Source organism: Dipodomys spectabilis, unplaced genomic scaffold (assembly GCF_019054845.1).
Source record: "Dipodomys spectabilis isolate Male_0828 unplaced genomic scaffold, ASM1905484v1 ptg000480l, whole genome shotgun sequence".
Taxonomy (NCBI): domain Eukaryota; kingdom Metazoa; phylum Chordata; class Mammalia; order Rodentia; family Heteromyidae; genus Dipodomys; species Dipodomys spectabilis.
The window spans coordinates 2,182,791-2,200,026 of NW_024871157.1; the positions used below are offsets into that span (position 1 = coordinate 2,182,791).

At 49.5% G+C, this 17,236-nt stretch overlaps 1 protein-coding gene across 1 annotated transcript in view; it reads left to right on the forward strand.

Annotated features, from left to right (window-relative positions):
- The window catches only part of Atp2a2 (ATPase sarcoplasmic/endoplasmic reticulum Ca2+ transporting 2), a 43,073-nt gene extending 26,111 nt beyond the window's left edge, over nucleotides 1–16,962 (forward strand). The window contains exons 6-20 of the mRNA XM_042669003.1: nucleotides 234–314; nucleotides 2,055–2,140; nucleotides 4,016–4,480; nucleotides 6,138–6,226; nucleotides 7,020–7,122; nucleotides 8,408–8,539; nucleotides 10,219–10,341; nucleotides 10,428–10,646; nucleotides 11,496–11,831; nucleotides 12,561–12,781; nucleotides 13,038–13,240; nucleotides 14,384–14,469; nucleotides 14,667–14,800; nucleotides 15,647–15,764; nucleotides 15,871–16,962. Of these exons, the coding sequence (XP_042524937.1) occupies nucleotides 234–314; nucleotides 2,055–2,140; nucleotides 4,016–4,480; nucleotides 6,138–6,226; nucleotides 7,020–7,122; nucleotides 8,408–8,539; nucleotides 10,219–10,341; nucleotides 10,428–10,646; nucleotides 11,496–11,831; nucleotides 12,561–12,781; nucleotides 13,038–13,240; nucleotides 14,384–14,469; nucleotides 14,667–14,800; nucleotides 15,647–15,764; nucleotides 15,871–16,140 (2,666 nt within the window). The 3' untranslated portion in view covers nucleotides 16,141–16,962. The remainder of the gene's footprint in view (nucleotides 1–233; nucleotides 315–2,054; nucleotides 2,141–4,015; nucleotides 4,481–6,137; nucleotides 6,227–7,019; nucleotides 7,123–8,407; nucleotides 8,540–10,218; nucleotides 10,342–10,427; nucleotides 10,647–11,495; nucleotides 11,832–12,560; nucleotides 12,782–13,037; nucleotides 13,241–14,383; nucleotides 14,470–14,666; nucleotides 14,801–15,646; nucleotides 15,765–15,870) is intronic.
- The last annotated feature ends 274 nt before the right edge of the window (nucleotides 16,963–17,236 follow it).

Here is a 17,236-nt window from a genome sequence, read left to right on the forward strand (position 1 = left end):
TTGAGTTTGAGGCCAGCTTGAGCTACGTAGTCTAGAGACTACCAAAAAAAGAAGAAAGAAGACAAGAAAGGAGGGAGCACTTTATTGCTTGAACAGCTTATCTTTTCCTCTGCCTCAGCTGAAGGTTGTAATCTTAGAGAACATGTTACCTAAATATGTTAGTAAACGAAGTATACGAAGTTGATAGTTACTGCAAAGTTGTTCACTTTAGCTACCCTTTTCCTTCTCATTAGTTGGTGACAAAGTTCCTGCTGATATAAGATTAACTTCTATCAAATCTACAACTCTACGAGTTGACCAGTCAATTCTCACAGGTAAGTATTGCATATTGAGAAGTCACTGAACTCTCTTCAAGCTCCGCTTGTTGCACGCTGTAGTAGCTGCTACCCTGTGTGGCATCGCGCCCATCCTCCCTCACGTGGGGTAGAAGAACGCCTGCTTGCTTCATCCCACAAGGCTCCTTTTTCCTTTAGGTGCCAGCACTGGACCCTCATTTGCCCTTTTTGCCGAAGGCTAGTGCTCTTCCACTTGAGTCACCGCTCTAACTGGCTTTTTTCTAGTTGGCTAGAGATATGAGTCTTCTTGGACTTCCTGCTCAGGCTGACTTTAGGCAGACTTCCTGCCTGGCTTGTTTTTGCATTTCAAAAGTTAAAAAAGTTAATTATATCACTAGCAGCAGTAATGAGGCTGGATTATTAACTCCCTATTTTGAGGAAAGTAAATTATTTAATGTGTGCCTTCAGGCTATAATTTTTTTTTCATGCTATGAATGCTAATCTTGCATCTAACACTACAGTAAATGTACAATGAACACAAAATTGGCCAGAAAGGGTGACTTGAGTACCTGCCTTTTGCACTTGTATATCTGAAATTGTAACACTTCCCATTTATGTGTGGGTGGAGTGTTCATCAGAGCTGGAAGTCAGGGTTTTAGAAGATTAGCTTTTGAAACAATGCTAACCTGAATTAGTGGATAAATAGAAAATCAAAAGGCTATCAACACATATTTCACTACCAGCTCCTCACTCCTCCCCCCTCCCCCCCCCCAAAAAAAAAAAAAAACCAGTCCTGGGGCTTGAACTTCAGGGCCTCGGCACTACTGTTCCTGAGCCTCTTTGTGCTCAAGGCTAGCATTCTACCACTTGAGCCACAGCACCACTTCTGGCTTTTTTCCTTTTTAATTAAACGGAGAAACATCTCAGATTTTCTTCGAGGCTGGCTTCAAACAATAATCCTCAGCTCTCAGCCTCCTGAGTTTCTAGGATTACAGATGTGAGCCACCAGCTGGCTCATTGCCAGTTTTAAAGGGCAGTTAATATAATAGCGGTGACGGGCTGGGTTTTTAATGGAAAGTTTTGATGCTGATTGTAATCCTGACATTCTTTGCTATAGTACCAATTTTTTTGTTTTGTTTTCTTGCTCGGTCATAAGGCTTGAACTCTTCAGTTCAATGCAAGTGCTGTACCACTTGAGCCACAGCACCACTTCCAGTTTTCTGGTGGTTAATTGCAGATAAGAGTCTCACGGACTTTCCTGCCTGGGCTGGCTTTGAACCACCATCCTCAGATCTCAGCCTCTTGAGTAGCTAGGGTTACAAGCATGAGGCATTGGCACCCAGCAATAATAGGACTTTTTTTTTTTTTTTTTTTTGGTCAGTCATGGGGCTTGAACTCTGGGCCTGGGCGCTGTCCCTCAGCTCTTCAGCTCAAGGCAAGCGCTCTACCACTTGAGCTATGATTCCACTTCCGGTTTTCTAGTGGTTTTTATTGAAGAGTCTGACAGTCTTTCCTGCCTGGACTGGCTTTGAACCATGATCCTCAGATCTCAGCCTCCTGAGTAGCTAGGATTACAGGCGTGAGCCTCTGGCGCCTGGCTTAATATCACTTTTTATTACTGAAATTTTGCTTCCTTTTCTCATGTTGGTATTTCTCAAGAATGTTAATAGGTTGGTGTGGGTGAGTGTTGTCAGGTTGCAGGTTGCTATGGATGACCGTACCTGGGTTTCACTGTTTCCCATAGACCTAACTATCCCATCTGTCTCACAACCTGCCTAGGGGAATCAGTTTCAGTCATCAAGCACACTGACCCCGTCCCTGATCCTCGGGCTGTCAACCAAGATAAGAAGAACATGCTTTTTTCTGTAAGTATTTTATCATGTGTAGGTGTGCAGGTGTGGTGTAGAGGAGTGGAGTGTATAAACTATTTTGACATACCCTCATTAACCCTCTCCATTTCCCCTTCCCCTTACATTTACCCCCATTTCACTCTCCTGTCATCTTTTATTTTTTAAGTAAATATGAGTTGTATCAGGAGATTTCACCACAGTATTTCACATGTGCTGCATGTATTTTAGTCAGAATAATCCCTTCTATTGTGCATTTGCTGCCCTCTCACTACCTGTTTAACGGTTTTCAGCGAAAGATCTTGTGCTGTCTTCATACTTACTTTGGATATTACTTTCCCTCCTCCCACACAGCCCCATAGTAGAATCGAGCTCTGTGCGCAACATGGAGTCTGGATCTCAGCTTGGGTGTTTAGGGCGTTTTGCGCTTGGCTCATCTTGCTAAGTGCCTTGGTCTTCAGCTCCATCCACTTTGCTGCAAATAATGTCGGTTCATTTCTCCTTACATCTGAGTAATAGTATACTATCTCATGGTATATATGTGACAGATTCACCCATTCATCTTTTAGTTGTTAGGTCCCTCGGCTAATTCCACTATTGGACTGTTGAACAAAGCTTCGATAAACATCGGTGTGCAGGTGTCTTTCTTGTAGATACTACTTTTGAGGCCTCAGCCTCCAACTCGTTGTATTTTTATTTTTATTTATTTATTTATTTTTTGGTCCGGTCGTGGGGCCTGAACTCTGGACTCTGGGCCTAGGCTCTGTCCCTCAGCTCTTCAGCTCAAGGCTAGCGCTCTACCACTTGAGCCACAGCGCCACTTCCGGCTTTTTTCTTTCTGCTTATGTGGTGCTGAGGAATCGAACCCAGGGCCTCGAGCATGCAAGGCAAGCGCTCTACCACTGAGCCACCTTCCCAGCCCTCGTTGTGTTTTTATTTGGAGACATTCCTATGTCTGTAAAGGTCCACAGATGTTTTTCAGTTGGAATTTTAAAAGATAATTTCACTCTTCATGCTCAGGCTCAAGAACGTTAGCGGAGATGTGGCTCCGTGGCAGTGAGTGTGTTAGTGTTCTCAAGGCCTGGGATGGCTCGCTCTCCAGAGCCAGAGGAGAACCCGCCACAACACAAAATGGTGGATGTGTGACTTCCTTGTCTTTTGTTTTGATTGGCATGTTTTTGAGGAGCAGAAAAAAAAAATAGGTCAAACGTGCTTGAACTCTTAATGAAAAGTAAAGTACTGGGCTGGGAAGTTGGCTCAGTGGTAGAGCGCTTGCCTTGCATGCCTGAGGCCCTGGGTTCGATTCCTCAGCACCACATAAACAAAAAGAAAAAAGCCGGAAGTGGCACTGTGGCTCAAGTGGTAGAGTGCTAGCCTTGAGCTGAAGAGCCGAGGGACAGTGCCCTGGCCCAGAGTTCAGGCCCCACAACTAGACCCAAAAAAAAAAAAGAAAAGTAAAGTACTTTCGCGGTATGGTGAAATTAATGAAACTGTTATTCTGGCACTAGGAATTAAAGTGTACAGTGAGGTGAGTATATGCCCACTTCATCTTCTAGAGAGCAGAATCCTAAGATAGCCACCGGCTAACCTTGCTTGTTCAACAGACAAAAGGAGGGAAGGTTGTGATGTTGGCGCTAGAGCCAGACATGGGGAATGTGAGGCTTGAGTGTTCTGACGATGGGGGATGCAGAAAGGGAGCGGCCTGTGCTGGGATAAGGAGGCCCTGCGTAGAACAGAGCAGTGTGCAGAGTTGGCTTGGGTGGTGTGCAACGCGGCTGTGCTGTCGCCACGCTGCTGCTTGCTTGAATAGTAGCCTAGGAAGGGCCGGGAGATTCCTGTGAGACAGGGAATTGGGAGGTGATGCTGATGCCAGGACTGTCCTCTGCTCTCTAGGGGACAAACATCGCTGCTGGGAAAGCCATGGGAGTGGTGGTGGCAACTGGGGTCAACACAGAAATTGGCAAAATCCGGGATGAGATGGTGGCGACCGAACAGGAGAGAACACCCCTTCAGCAGAAACTAGACGAGTTTGGGGAGCAGCTTTCCAAAGTCATCTCCCTCATCTGCATCGCTGTGTGGATCATAAACATAGGGCATTTCAACGACCCTGTTCACGGGGGCTCCTGGATCCGAGGCGCTATCTACTACTTCAAGATTGCAGTGGCCCTGGCCGTCGCCGCCATCCCAGAGGGGCTGCCCGCCGTTATCACCACGTGCCTGGCTCTTGGCACACGCAGAATGGCAAAGAAAAACGCCATTGTTCGAAGCCTCCCTTCTGTGGAAACCCTTGGTTGCACATCTGTCATCTGCTCGGATAAGACAGGCACACTCACCACCAACCAGATGTCCGTCTGCAGGGTAAGGACGGCTTCGGAGCCTTGGGGGGTGCCCTGTGTGCCTCCCAGCCATCGATCGGCCTTCATGCCGCCAAAGGCTTTGACTTGGACTTACGGCTCACTACTTACGTGAAGGCTACCTGAGACACCTGACCTAAGCTGCAGTATTTGAAGGCAGTTAATCAATTCTGAAGTAGTTTATGAACTATAGGATTAGGGAGACTAGAGCTTCATGTCTATGGTCCTCTATTTCTCGGTATGGGAAAGTTAAGAGATCAGCTTCATTTGAGGAAGCAGCTAAACTCCCACCCGAAGTCATAATTGGTATTTGCAAAACACATTAAATGTATTGATTTCTTCCTTAAAAGCAAATCATTGTTTTATGATTTGCTTTATTCTCTAGGTTTAGCCTTCCTTTTTCTAGATTGCTTAATGAACCATCATTTGGGGTAAAATAAAAAACCATTTAGTGGGGCACTGGTGGCTCACATCTATAATTCCAGCTACTCAGGAGGCTGAGATCTGAGCATCACGGTTTGAAGCCAGCCTGGGCTAAAAGCTCATGAGACTCTTATCTCCAATTAACAACCCCTAGAAAGGCTGGAAGTGGAGCTGTGGCTCAAAGTGGTAGAGTGCCAGCCTTGAGCAGAACTGCTCACTGACAGAACCCAGGCCTTGAATCCAAGCCCCAGTTCTGGCGCACACATACACACATGTACATACACACACACATAAATAAGCTGAGCTAGCCAGGCGCCGGTGGCTCACGCCTGTCATCCTAGCTACTCAGGCTGAGATCTGAGTATCAAGGTTCCGAGCCAGATCTGGTAGAAAAGCCATGAGACTTTTATCTCCAATAAACCACCAGAAAACGGGAAGTGGCCCTGTGGCTCAAGTGGTAGAATGCTAGTCTTGAGCTGAAGAGCTGAGGGACAGCGCCCAGGTCCAGAGTTCAAGCCCTACAACCAACAAAAATAACAAAAAAATAGAAGGCTGAGAGATCTCAGGATCGTGGTTCAAAGCTAGCCCAGGCAGAAAAGTGGCTCAAGTGGTAGAGTGCTGGCTAATAGTGCCCAGGCCCTGAGTTCAAGCCCCAGAACTGGTTTAAAAAAAAAAAAACAAAGACAACTTAATAAGCTGAGTCTTTCTTTCTTTCTTTTTTTTTTTTGGTCCAGTCGTGGGGCCTGAACTCTGGGCCTGGGCACTGTACCTCAGCTCTTCAGCTCAAGGCTAGCACTCTACCACTTGTGCCACAGCGCCACTTCCAGCTTTTTTCTTTTTGCTTATGTGGTGCTGAGGAATCGAACCCAGGGCCGCATGCATGCATGCAAGCAAGGCAAGCGCTCTACTACTGAGCCATCTTCCCAGCCCCTGAGTCTTTCATTAGAGTTGACCTTCTATTGACCCAGAGTCCTTCAGGTCTCAAAGTTCCTGTGGACTGTCTGCCGTGTCTCTGGTGCCGTTGTTAATTAATGGTCTCGTTTCTCAGACATTAGTTTGTGGTGGGATGGGAGAGGCAGCCCAGCCCCACGTCACAGCAGTCAGGTAGCGCTGAGCTTCCCCGCATTGCCTTGTGTGTGTTTTCTTAAATAAGTGGAGTTTTGCCTTACGCTGACAAAGATGTTTTTTCCAGCAATATTTTTTTATACCTTTAAACTATGATGTCTGTTCCCCCACAGATGTTTATTCTGGACAAAGTTGAAGGTGATACTTGTTCCCTGAATGAGTTTACCATAACCGGATCGACATACGCACCGATTGGAGAAGTGTGAGTACCACTCTTGCTGGCCTCAAGACCTGTGTGGCATTCTGGTGTTGATAAGGATTTGTAGGCATGGTAGAAAGCTGAGGAGGGGCTAGAGAGCTGGAGCTGGAGCTCAGTCCTAGAGCACTCACTGCCTAGCACTTTGGAAGCTCTGGAAACAGAAAGATAAGATGGCCTTTGGAATGTGGCTCGAGTCAGTGCTCTTTATTAGAAGACCAAATTTTTTTTTTTTTTTTTTAATTCAATCTTTAGCCTGGGGTTGGTTGCTCACACACGTAAATCCTAGTCACAAGGCTCAAAGCAGCCTGGAAAGACAGGAAAATGGGGGACTTTTATTCTGCAGTTAACCAGCAAAGCATGGAGGTAGAGTTGTGCTTCACATGACAGCTCCAGCCTTGAGAAAGCTAAGAGGCAACGCCTTGTCTTTGACTTCAAGCGCTAGTACTGGCAATTACAAATAACATCCATGCTTTGAAAAAGAATTCAAAGCTGATCAGCCAGCCATCTTTTTCATCTTTATTCAGGTTCTTTTTGGCTTTTCAGGTGCAATTTCTAATTGTTCTTCACTGATACCCGTGAATTTCACTGACTAAGAATTTGTGATCTTTCACTGGTGATTCTTGGTATCAGAGATGCATTCTCTGTCTTAATTATAGACTCTAATACCAACGTTTACTGAGGTGCTCCTCAGATTCCTTTGATTCTATGCCCTTCTGTTGCCCCAAACCTCTACTTTCATTATTTATTGGGGAAAAAAATCAATAGTGATCCAAGAATGCATTCTCTCTTTTGATAGGCATAAAGATGATAAACCAGTGAAATGTCATCAGTATGATGGGCTTGTAGAATTGGCGACGATCTGTGCTCTGTGCAATGACTCTGCTTTGGATTACAATGAGGTAAGTATGACTTTGTAGTGAGGAACTAGACCCTAGTATCTTTCTTGGAGGGTATAGGCAGAGTGAAACCCAGCGGCCTGATTTTTGTTGTTGTTGTTGGTCTTGAACTCTGGGCTTGGGCGCTGTCCCTGCACTCTTCAGCTCAAGGTGAGTGCTCTACCGCTTGAGCCACAATACCACTTCCAATTTTCTAGTGGTTTATTGGAGATAAGAGTCTCAGAGCCTGGCCCGTGGCTCACACCTGTAATCCTAGCTACTCAGGAGGCTGAGATCTGAGGGTCATGGTTCAAAGCCAGCCCGGGCAGTAGAGTCCCTGCCCGTGAAACTCTTATCTCCAATAAACCACCAGAAAACCGGAAGTGATGCTATAGCTCAAGTGGTAGAGTGCTAGCCTTGAGCTGAAGAGCTGAGGGACAGCGCCCAGGCCCAGAGTTCAAGCCCCATGACCGACCCCCCCCCCCCCCCCAAAAAAAAAAAAAAAAAGTCTCATGGACTGCCCAGGTGGCTTTGAACCATGATCCTCAGATCTCAGCCTCCTGAGTAGCTAGGATTACAGGCGTGAGCCACCAGGACCTGGCTCAGCGGCCTGCTTTTATTTCCCCTTTCCATCCGTTGACTCCTGTAGATCCTGTTAGTGAATAAACCTTCCTAAGAATGGGAATGTGGACTTGGGTTTAAGACATTGCTGGGTACATTCTGAGCCTAGAGGGTTGTTTTAATGACAATAGAAGAATTTGAGGGGCTGGGAAGGTGGCTCAGTGGTAGAGTGCTTGCCTTGCATGCAGGAGGCTCTGGGTTCAATTCCTCAGCACCACATAAGCAGAAAAAGCTGGAAGAGGCTGTGGCTCTCAGGTGGTAGAGCGCTAGCCTTGTTCAGGCCCCACGACCAACCAAAAAAAAAAAAGAATTTGACCAACTAAAAAAAAAATAGTGAGGTTTTACTTCTATCTTAAAGGCAAAAGTCCTGTTAGGGACAGAATGGTAAGCAGATGGCCTTGGAAAGCTTTCTGAATCACATAGCTTTGTATGTTTGAGTTAAATATGGCTGTGATTTGTGGCTTCCTATATTTAAGGGGAATGGAAAAGCTAATTGTCCGAATGAGGTGCCGGCGCCTAAGCTTTGAGTGTGGTTTTGCGGGGTTATCTGCTGCAGTAAGACAAAAGCTGCCCGGACAGTAAGCGCCCAGCAGAGGACAGTGTCCTTTTGTGGGAGAAAAAATACATTGAAGAGAAATTTACCTGTTTCCTTCCTTGTTTTCTATTTGTATGCCTTTAAACAATACAGGCGAAGGGTGTGTATGAGAAAGTTGGAGAAGCTACAGAGACTGCCCTCACGTGCCTTGTAGAGAAGATGAACGTATTTGATACTGAGCTGAAAGGTCTTTCCAAAATAGAACGCGCAAATGCCTGCAACTCGGTCAGTATCTGAGCGTGGTCTGCTCTTCCCCTGCACTTAGTCACTTGCAAGACATTGCACCTAGGCCAGGCAGGGTAGCTCTCATACGTAATCAGGAAGGAAAAGTCAGAGGTTCCAAGGACAGACCGAGGTGAAGAGACAGCTTTCTGTCCATCAGCCAGGCACTGGCTACTCGGGAAGCCGAGGCTGTAGCAAGGGCTTTGCCCTCTGAGGCTGGCCCCAGCCAAACTCTGGAAATGGCTTTGTTTTTCCTTTCCCTTGCACAGGATAGCGCTCCCCTGCCCCGAGCACCCAAGCACGTCCAGTCTTTGTAGAGTTGTCGTTGGTCCATGAGTGATTGAAACTAAACCCAAGCGCGTGTGTGATGGGCAGGCAGCTTGGGCAGCCCTGCCCCAGCATAGCTGAGTGCACGCGGGACGCCTCATTCACGTGTACCATTCCTCAGTACTGCGTGCCCCGCGGGGGGGATCAGCGTAACTCACCACACCAACCAGATCTAAAACTGGCTAGATGCAGAAAAAGCGCTTGGTGAAACCCCATCTCATGTAAAATTAGGGATAGAAGGCCTTATCTTCAGGCCGACAGAATGGTCACTCAGAGCCTGTGCTCATGCTCTGTGGGCTGGTCCGCCAGGACCGCACAGACCTCAACTGTGGTGGGGAATGAGAACACGAGGAAGGACCGGACTTGCTCCTCCTCCTCAGCCTCCCTGCCAGTGTCTGCCAGATCTTTTGTGTCCCATCAAAATGTGGAGGCCTTGCCTGCCTGCGGCCATTTTTGTTTCCAGTTCCTCCTGTGCTTACTCTAGTTTCGTGAGTTTAAATACAAATACTGCCTCTACGCAGAGGCGTGACAGCTGCTGCCAGAATAGGGAACAGCGTCCTACTGTGCACTGCCACCAGGGAGGCCTGTCCTGTCCTGTCTCTCGTCCTCCCCTCCTCTTCTCCCCCCTCCCCTCCCCCCTCCCCTGCCCCGTGCTTTCACTCTACTAAACGGTGGGCCTTGCCTCCTTTCAAACAATATGTTTTGTTTTGCTTTCTTAGTACTGGGGATCAAACTTGAGGCTTCTTAGGTTTGCTAGGCAAGCTGTCTACCACTTGAACCAGGCCTTCAGCTCTGCATTTTGGAATGTCATGAGCTTTTCTGAGTTCACTTTGAAAAACCTCCATCCTTTGATCTCAGCCTCCTAAGTAGCAAGGATTATAGATGTAAGCCACTAGGCACCTGGCTCATTGCTTGTTTTTCAGGCATGTGCCACCACACTCAGCCTTAAAAAAATTCTTAGCAGCCAAGAGTTTGAAGCCCCATTGATGTCGAGTCTCCCTGTGATCACCTTCAAGACCTTTCCGGCCTCACACGCCGCGTCCAGCCTCAGGCCACGCTCCTGCTGCGTGGGGCGCTGCCCATCGCTGGCTGCCTGGCTTCCATGGCTTTTGGTGTTGACTTGAACATTGCTCCCTCTTACTGTGTGTTTATCAGCACTTTCTATCCCCTCCCTTGTCTGATTTTTCTCCCATGGCACTCAGCATAGGTCATTTTTGCACTTGACTCTGCCCTCTGCGCTGAGGACCTGTTTGACACAAGCAGGGATTGACGGTTGACACTGCTGTCCCCACGGTCCCCAGGCTCATTGAACAAGCGGGAATGCCCTGCACAGTCCTTCTGTGTTCTCCTCACAGGTCATTAAACAGCTGATGAAAAAGGAATTTACTTTGGAGTTCTCACGTGATAGAAAGTCGATGTCAGTCTACTGTACCCCAAATAAACCAAGCCGGACCTCCATGAGCAAGATGTTTGTGAAGGCAAGTGTGGGGTGCAGTGCAGGCCGCGTGCTTGGGGGCTGAGGCACCGAGCCAGCTCAGTGGCTCACTGACTGTCCTGTCTCCAGGGTGCGCCCGAGGGAGTCATCGACAGGTGCACCCACATCCGAGTTGGGAGTACGAAGGTCCCCTTGACCCCGGGAGTCAAGCAGAAGATCATGTCCGTCATTCGGGAGTGGGGCAGTGGCAGTGACACGCTGCGCTGCCTGGCCCTGGCCACTCACGACAACCCGCTGAGGAGAGAGGAGATGCACCTGGAGGACTCCGCCAGCTTCATCAAATACGAGGTAGAAGGCTCCGCCCCCGCAGCCGCCGCCCAGCAAGCCTGCCCAGGGCTGGGGCGCGCCCGGGGCCCTCACCCTGCCATTGAGTCGCTGCTCAGACAGTTAATGATCACCTAGTGTACCTCGTGCCGTCAGCGCGGTAGAGCCAGCCAGGCTTCAATTCTGTACTGCTCACGTTAGGCATAATTGTTTTTCTTTAATGGGATGTTTAGAAGATACTGAAGGTTGGTGGTGAGAGTCTCACAGACTTTCCTTGTCTAGGCTAGCTTCTAATTGCAATCTTCAGATCTCAGCTTCCTGAAAAGCTAGTTGAGTAGCTAGAATTACAGGCAAGAGCCACTGCACCTGTCAGAATTTATTCTTTTCAGAATAGGGTTAGAAAAATTTGAAGAAACATGGGATTACGTGGTGTATTTGCTTTTTGCGCCCCCCCACCCCCTTTTTCAGTAGAAAATAAGAGGCCAGGGTGTAGCCCAGAGGTATAGTGTTTACTGAGCATGTGCGAGGCCCTAGGTTCAACCCTTAGCACCACAAAAAAGAAAAGCTAGGAATGGTAACTCATGGCTGGAGGCCGAGCACTTGGGAGCTAGGTGGAGGAGAATCACCAGTTTGACTCAAGCTGGCCTGTGTAGCAACCCCATTTCAGAAAGCCAGGGCTAGTGGTGGAGGTCAGTAGTAGAGCACTTGCCTGGCCTTTGTAAGGCCCCGAGTTCAATCCCCAGCACCGCGCCCCCTCCCCCAGAACAGATAACACGCCTCTGCCCTAGACAGTAGCTGACATTTCCCACACGAGGGCATGGGAGGGGCAGAAGAAGGCCCCGCGTGGGACTCATAGTGGCGCTCTTACTGTAGACCAACCTGACGTTCGTGGGCTGCGTGGGCATGCTGGACCCACCCAGGATCGAAGTGGCCTCCTCGGTGAAGCTCTGCCGCCAAGCAGGCATCCGGGTCATCATGATCACAGGGGACAACAAGGGGACAGCCGTGGCCATCTGTCGCCGCATTGGCATCTTCGGGCAGGATGAGGATGTGACGTCCAAGGCTTTCACAGGCCGGGAGTTTGATGAGCTCAGTCCTTCGGCCCAGAGAGACGCCTGCTTGAACGCCCGCTGCTTCGCCCGGGTCGAGCCCTCACACAAGTCCAAGATCGTGGAGTTTCTCCAGTCTTTCGATGAGATCACCGCTATGGTGAGTGGCCAGCAGCTTACCCGGAACCACAGCTGAATCCTCTCGTGTTCTCTAGAGTCCTTGCCCAGGAGTGACAGCTGTGTCCAAAGCCTTTGTAGGGACAGACCTGCCTGCCTGCCTTCCTTCCCTCCTTCCCTCCCTCTATTCCTCCCTCCCTTTCTACCCTCCCTCCCTCCTTCCCTTCCGTCCTTGGTTTTATTGGTGTGTCTTAGGGGCAGCTGCCCTTCTGAAGCTAGGATTCTGTAAATAGATGTGAGGGCCGGGCATGGTGGTGCGCACCTGGAATCGCAGTGAGTCAGTCCTTGACTCGAGCCAGACAGTGAGGTGATGTTTTTGGTCCGTAGACACTGTGTGCTGCTTGGGTGTGTTTTTGAGTGAGTGGCATAAGCGGCCTGTGGCAACTTGGGTGCTTTGCACATGTGCTTCACACTGATCTTTATCCTGTGGCTACATGTCCAATGCCACGCAAGTTTGGGGCTGAGGTGAAAATTACGAACTTTAATTCTCTGGGCTCCACTTCCTGCAGTCTCTCTGGGAAGTTTGTTTGCCATCTTACAGTTCCCAGGCAAAATATGCCAACTTATGAGAATAAATTATGTAAAGCCATCTCCCCGTTCCCCACCGCGGGGCCTTCCCCCCCCCCTGTCTCCCGACTCCCTCCCAGGCTAGCCTAGCCATGTGCCTGCGCCAGGCAGCTATGAAGTGGCCACGCCTTTCCTTCCCTTTCAGACTGGCGATGGAGTGAACGATGCCCCTGCTCTGAAGAAGTCAGAGATCGGCATTGCCATGGGCTCCGGCACTGCAGTGGCTAAAACGGCCTCTGAGATGGTCCTGGCGGACGACAACTTCTCCACCATCGTGGCGGCGGTGGAGGAAGGGCGAGCCATCTACAACAACATGAAGCAGTTCATCCGCTACCTCATCTCCTCCAACGTGGGCGAGGTGGTCTGGTAGGCCCTGTCTTGCATCATGGTGGCCACTGCAGGGACTGCTGACCCCCTGGCTCTCCAGCAGCTTTGGGGGGTTGTGTTGGGGTGTGTGGGAAACACAATCCTCTGGCTGCACAGGGCTTCCCCACAGCGCGTCTTCCTTCTCCCCATATCCAGCAAGGGGGGGGGGGGGGGGCGCAGAGCCGTGGCATCTAAACCCTTCTTCTAATCATTGGGTCTTTTTTTGTTTTTTTTTCGTTCTTCCTTGGGCACAAAGCATTTTCCTGACAGCAGCTCTAGGGTTCCCCGAGGCTTTGATCCCTGTCCAGCTGCTCTGGGTCAACCTGGTGACAGATGGTCTGCCTGCTACTGCGTTGGGGTTCAACCCTCCTGACCTGGACATCATGAACAAGCCGCCCCGGAACCCTAAGGAGCCGCTGATCAGTGGCTGGCTCTTCTTCCGTTACCTGGCTATTGGCTGTGAGTATAGCGCACGCATCTTTCAGGAGGGTAGCAGAACTCAGAGGTGTGCTGTGCCCTCTTGTAGTTCAGCCAAGTACATACTCTATGCTAAAAGCTGCTCAGGCCCCGTGTTTGGCGGCTCACACCTGTAAGCCAGCTACTCAGGAGGCTGAGATCTGAGGGTCATAGTTCAAAGCCTCGGCTGGCTTTGACAGTCTTTGAGACTCTTATCTCCAATTTACCACCAACAAGCTGGAAGTGGAGCTGTGGCTCAAGTGGTAGAGCACTAGCCTTGAGCAAAACACGCTCAGGGACAGAACTCAGTTCAAGCCCCAGAGCAGAACAACCACAACAAAGCTTCAGTTATTCTTGTCCGGCATCAGCTTTTCATATTCCCCTATTCCCATATTCTCCTTCGCACAGAGGAGCCCGAGGATGAAGACTTGGCTTCCTGTCTTCATCTTTGAGTAATGATCGCCACAGTGTAAAGCTCAATCCCATTCCATCAGTCTATGTGGACACCTCATCCCCGAACCAGGGCTGCTTCTGTTCCCCATCTCATGGGTTAGCGAGGTGAGGCCATGCCAAGCCCCGGGATTCCACTAGGCCCGGGGTTGAACACAGTGGCTGGCGATGGTGAACTCAAACAGTGGCATGAGATAGTCTAGAGAAGGGCCCTGAGTGCCTGCAGCTCTGCAGCTTCTCAGGGCAGTGCCCTCTGCTGTTGCTTTCTGGAAGTGGTGGCATTTATCCTTACGTCTTTGACTCTGGGCAGTGGTTAGCATCGTATTCTCTCAATCTGAACTTTCGTTGTTGCTGATAACTGGAGTATAAGAATCTGGCTTTGATCCCCAGATCTCAGCCCAGCGGTGCTGCTCTGTGCTGCACCCCAACATTAATGTCTGTATGGGTTGTAGCAGCTGGCCTAACAGTGTAACCGATCCCCAACACTATGGCTGTCCATGATGCCACACACCTGCAGCTTCAAAGCGTGCACAGTGGTCACGCACATCTCCCTGGAGAGGCCGAGGTGGGGGCAGTGGCCTCTCCTCTCTGGCCCTACCACTCCCAGTGCTGGGCACAGCTGCTAGAAGCAGCCTTAGCCTCAGTGACCTTTTTGTCCCGTGTCACGTCACTAAGCATCATGTGCGTCCTTTGCAGGTTACGTGGGTGCTGCCACTGTGGGTGCTGCTGCTTGGTGGTTTATTGCTGCTGATGGTGGCCCACGGGTGTCCTTCTACCAGCTGGTACGTAGCCACCCCTTGTCTTGCTGTGGTTTGAGCATCTGTCAGATCACCTGAAGGCACAGATAACACAGTGGGGAGGATTCTGGGTCCTAGGGCTTCTGGGGAGAACTTGCCAGGAAAGCCGTGACTGCTCCGCTCTGCGGGGCGCTGGGCTCAGGGCACTGGCGGAAGAGTGAGTGGGTGGGACTCTCTTGCAGAGCCACTTCCTGCAGTGCAAAGACGACAACCCAGACTTTGAAGGAGTGGACTGTGCAATCTTTGAGTCCCCGTACCCAATGACGATGGCGCTCTCTGTGCTGGTTACCATAGAGATGTGCAACGCCCTCAACAGGTGAGTGTGGCAAGAGCTCCAGCCACTGGCTGCGGCTCATAGGAGAGGAGATGAGCCGCTGATTAGAACGCCTGCGCCGCCTCCCCCTCCACGAAGTGGTGATGGGCGTGCTTCCTCTTCCCTAGAAGAAACATAACTGGTAGACACCAGTCCCACGGGGACAGAACAAGTGGGAACTTGTAACTAGCTGGGCACCTGGGGCACCACGCGCAGCTTTGAGCTGAGCCGCACCTGTTGTCTTGAAGCCTTAGGTGTAAAACTGGCAGTTTGTCCTACATCTGAACATTCCTTAATTTTGCCACCAGTGGAACTCTGGTCCCTAGAATCAGGTCACTGGTGAGGCCAGGTGGCAGCAGTGTTGGCAGTGTAACCTGGAGCTGGAGTGCTGGGTGGTGTGTCCCTGTGCCTGACCTCCATACGAAGCCTAGCGGGGGTGGGGGGTGGATTGAGCCAGGCAGGTGACCACAGGAAAAAAGACAAAAAATAACAAGTGCCAGGCGCTGGTGGCTCCTGCCTGTAATCCTAGCTAATCCGGAGGTTGACTGACATCTGAGGATCATGTTACCTCCAATTAACCACCAGACAACCAAAAGTGGAGCTGTGGCTCAAAATGGTAAAGTGCTTGCCTTCAGCAAGTGTTCAGAAACAGCACCCAAGCCAAGTTCAAGCCCGACAACTAAATAACTAACAAGCAAAAATTAGGGTTGGTGGAATGACTCAGAGTGTCTCCTTAGCAAAGGATGAGGCCCTGAGTTCAAGCCCCAGTATCACCTGGACGAAAGGTATAGCTTAGCCCTGACTGCCTCTGCAGCCTGTGGAATGAGTCACTCCCCCCCTCCCCTCCAGCTTGTCTGAAAACCAGTCCCTGCTGAGGATGCCCCCTTGGGAGAACATCTGGCTGGTGGGCTCCATCTGCTTGTCCATGTCGCTCCACTTCCTGATCCTCTACGTGGAGCCCCTGCCGGTGAGTGCACAGGCAGCAAGGGTCCAGCAAGGGTTGCGGGCACCCAGTGGGGCTGAGGAGCCTCCTGCAGGGCAGGCCTCAAAACCTCCCCGGCCTGTGGCCTCAGCTTATCTTCCAGATCACACCGCTGAATCTCACCCAGTGGCTGATGGTGCTGAAAATCTCCTTGCCTGTGATTCTCCTAGACGAGACGCTCAAGTTTGTGGCCCGCAACTACCTGGAACCTGGTAAAGAGTGTGTGCAGCCTGCCACCAAATCCTGCTCACTCTCGGCATGCACGGAGGGGATTTCCTGGCCCTTTGTGCTGCTCATAGCGCCCCTGGTGGTCTGGGTGTATAGCACAGACACTAACTTTAGTGATATGTTCTGGTCTTGACTGACAGCCCTACGTACAGATGTTTAACTTAATCAATTAATTTTTTTATTGTTTAAAGCAACTGTCTATTTCTGCTGAATTTTCACATGAACATACTGGCTGGTGAAGGAGGTTTCATACTCTATATTTTGTTTTGCCTTTTTTTTTTTCTGACTCCAGTGGGACAAGATTTTCCTTTTTTATACACATAATTCAAGTGTCCATGGACATGTACAGAGAACTAACACTATTTTATGCAGATATTTTTTTGTAGATGAAAAAGCATGTACAGTGTTCTGTTTAATACTCATCCTTGTATAAAAATAGTTGAGCCAGCAGACATTGTCAGCAAATTAATTGGCAGCAGACATTAGGAAGTGAATGTGTGTGGTTTTTAAAAAACTAAATAGCATGTATTGTGTCTTGCATGATTATCTGGATTTAATTTGGTATCACAGTCTAATTTTTTTATCATAAGCCAATTTTTCTGCACCGAGCAGAGTCCTGCTACCTCAGTCAGTATTTTTTGGTTTGCCACTTCCTGCACCCCGCCTCCGATCACCCCCAGCCCACCCCTGGCCCGCTCGGCTTCTGTAGGTTTGATGGTTCTGTTTACGCCCGTCTTCACGAGAGGTATGCCTGCTCTCGCTTGTGCAGAAAACATTGCTCCACATTCAATTGACTGGGTTTCTGTCCCTTCGCCTAGTTTTTAAGGTTATTTATTTAAACGTCTAATGTATTTTATTGTAACAGACATTGTTTTGCCAACATGCCTATTCCATGGCACTTCACAATCTAGTTAAAAAAGAAAAATAAAACGTTTTAAATGGACAGAAAAAAAAAAGTAACTGTCTTGTTCTTGAGGGGCTTCCTTGGACTAGCTCTGAGGCCGGCCAGCCTTTCGAGGTGCTCGGCGCAGAGCCTTGTTCCCGTCCTGCTGCAGTCGTGGGGGGTTATTTAGAGACAAATTTCATCTGTGTGATCGTGCGTTTCCTGGAAGCTTCTGCTGGCCTATATATGTAGCCTGATCTAAGGATCATAGGGGCAAGTGTGTGTGTGTGTGTGCGCGTGCGTGTGCGTTTTGTAAAATCTGTAAATAGCACATGACAAATGAACA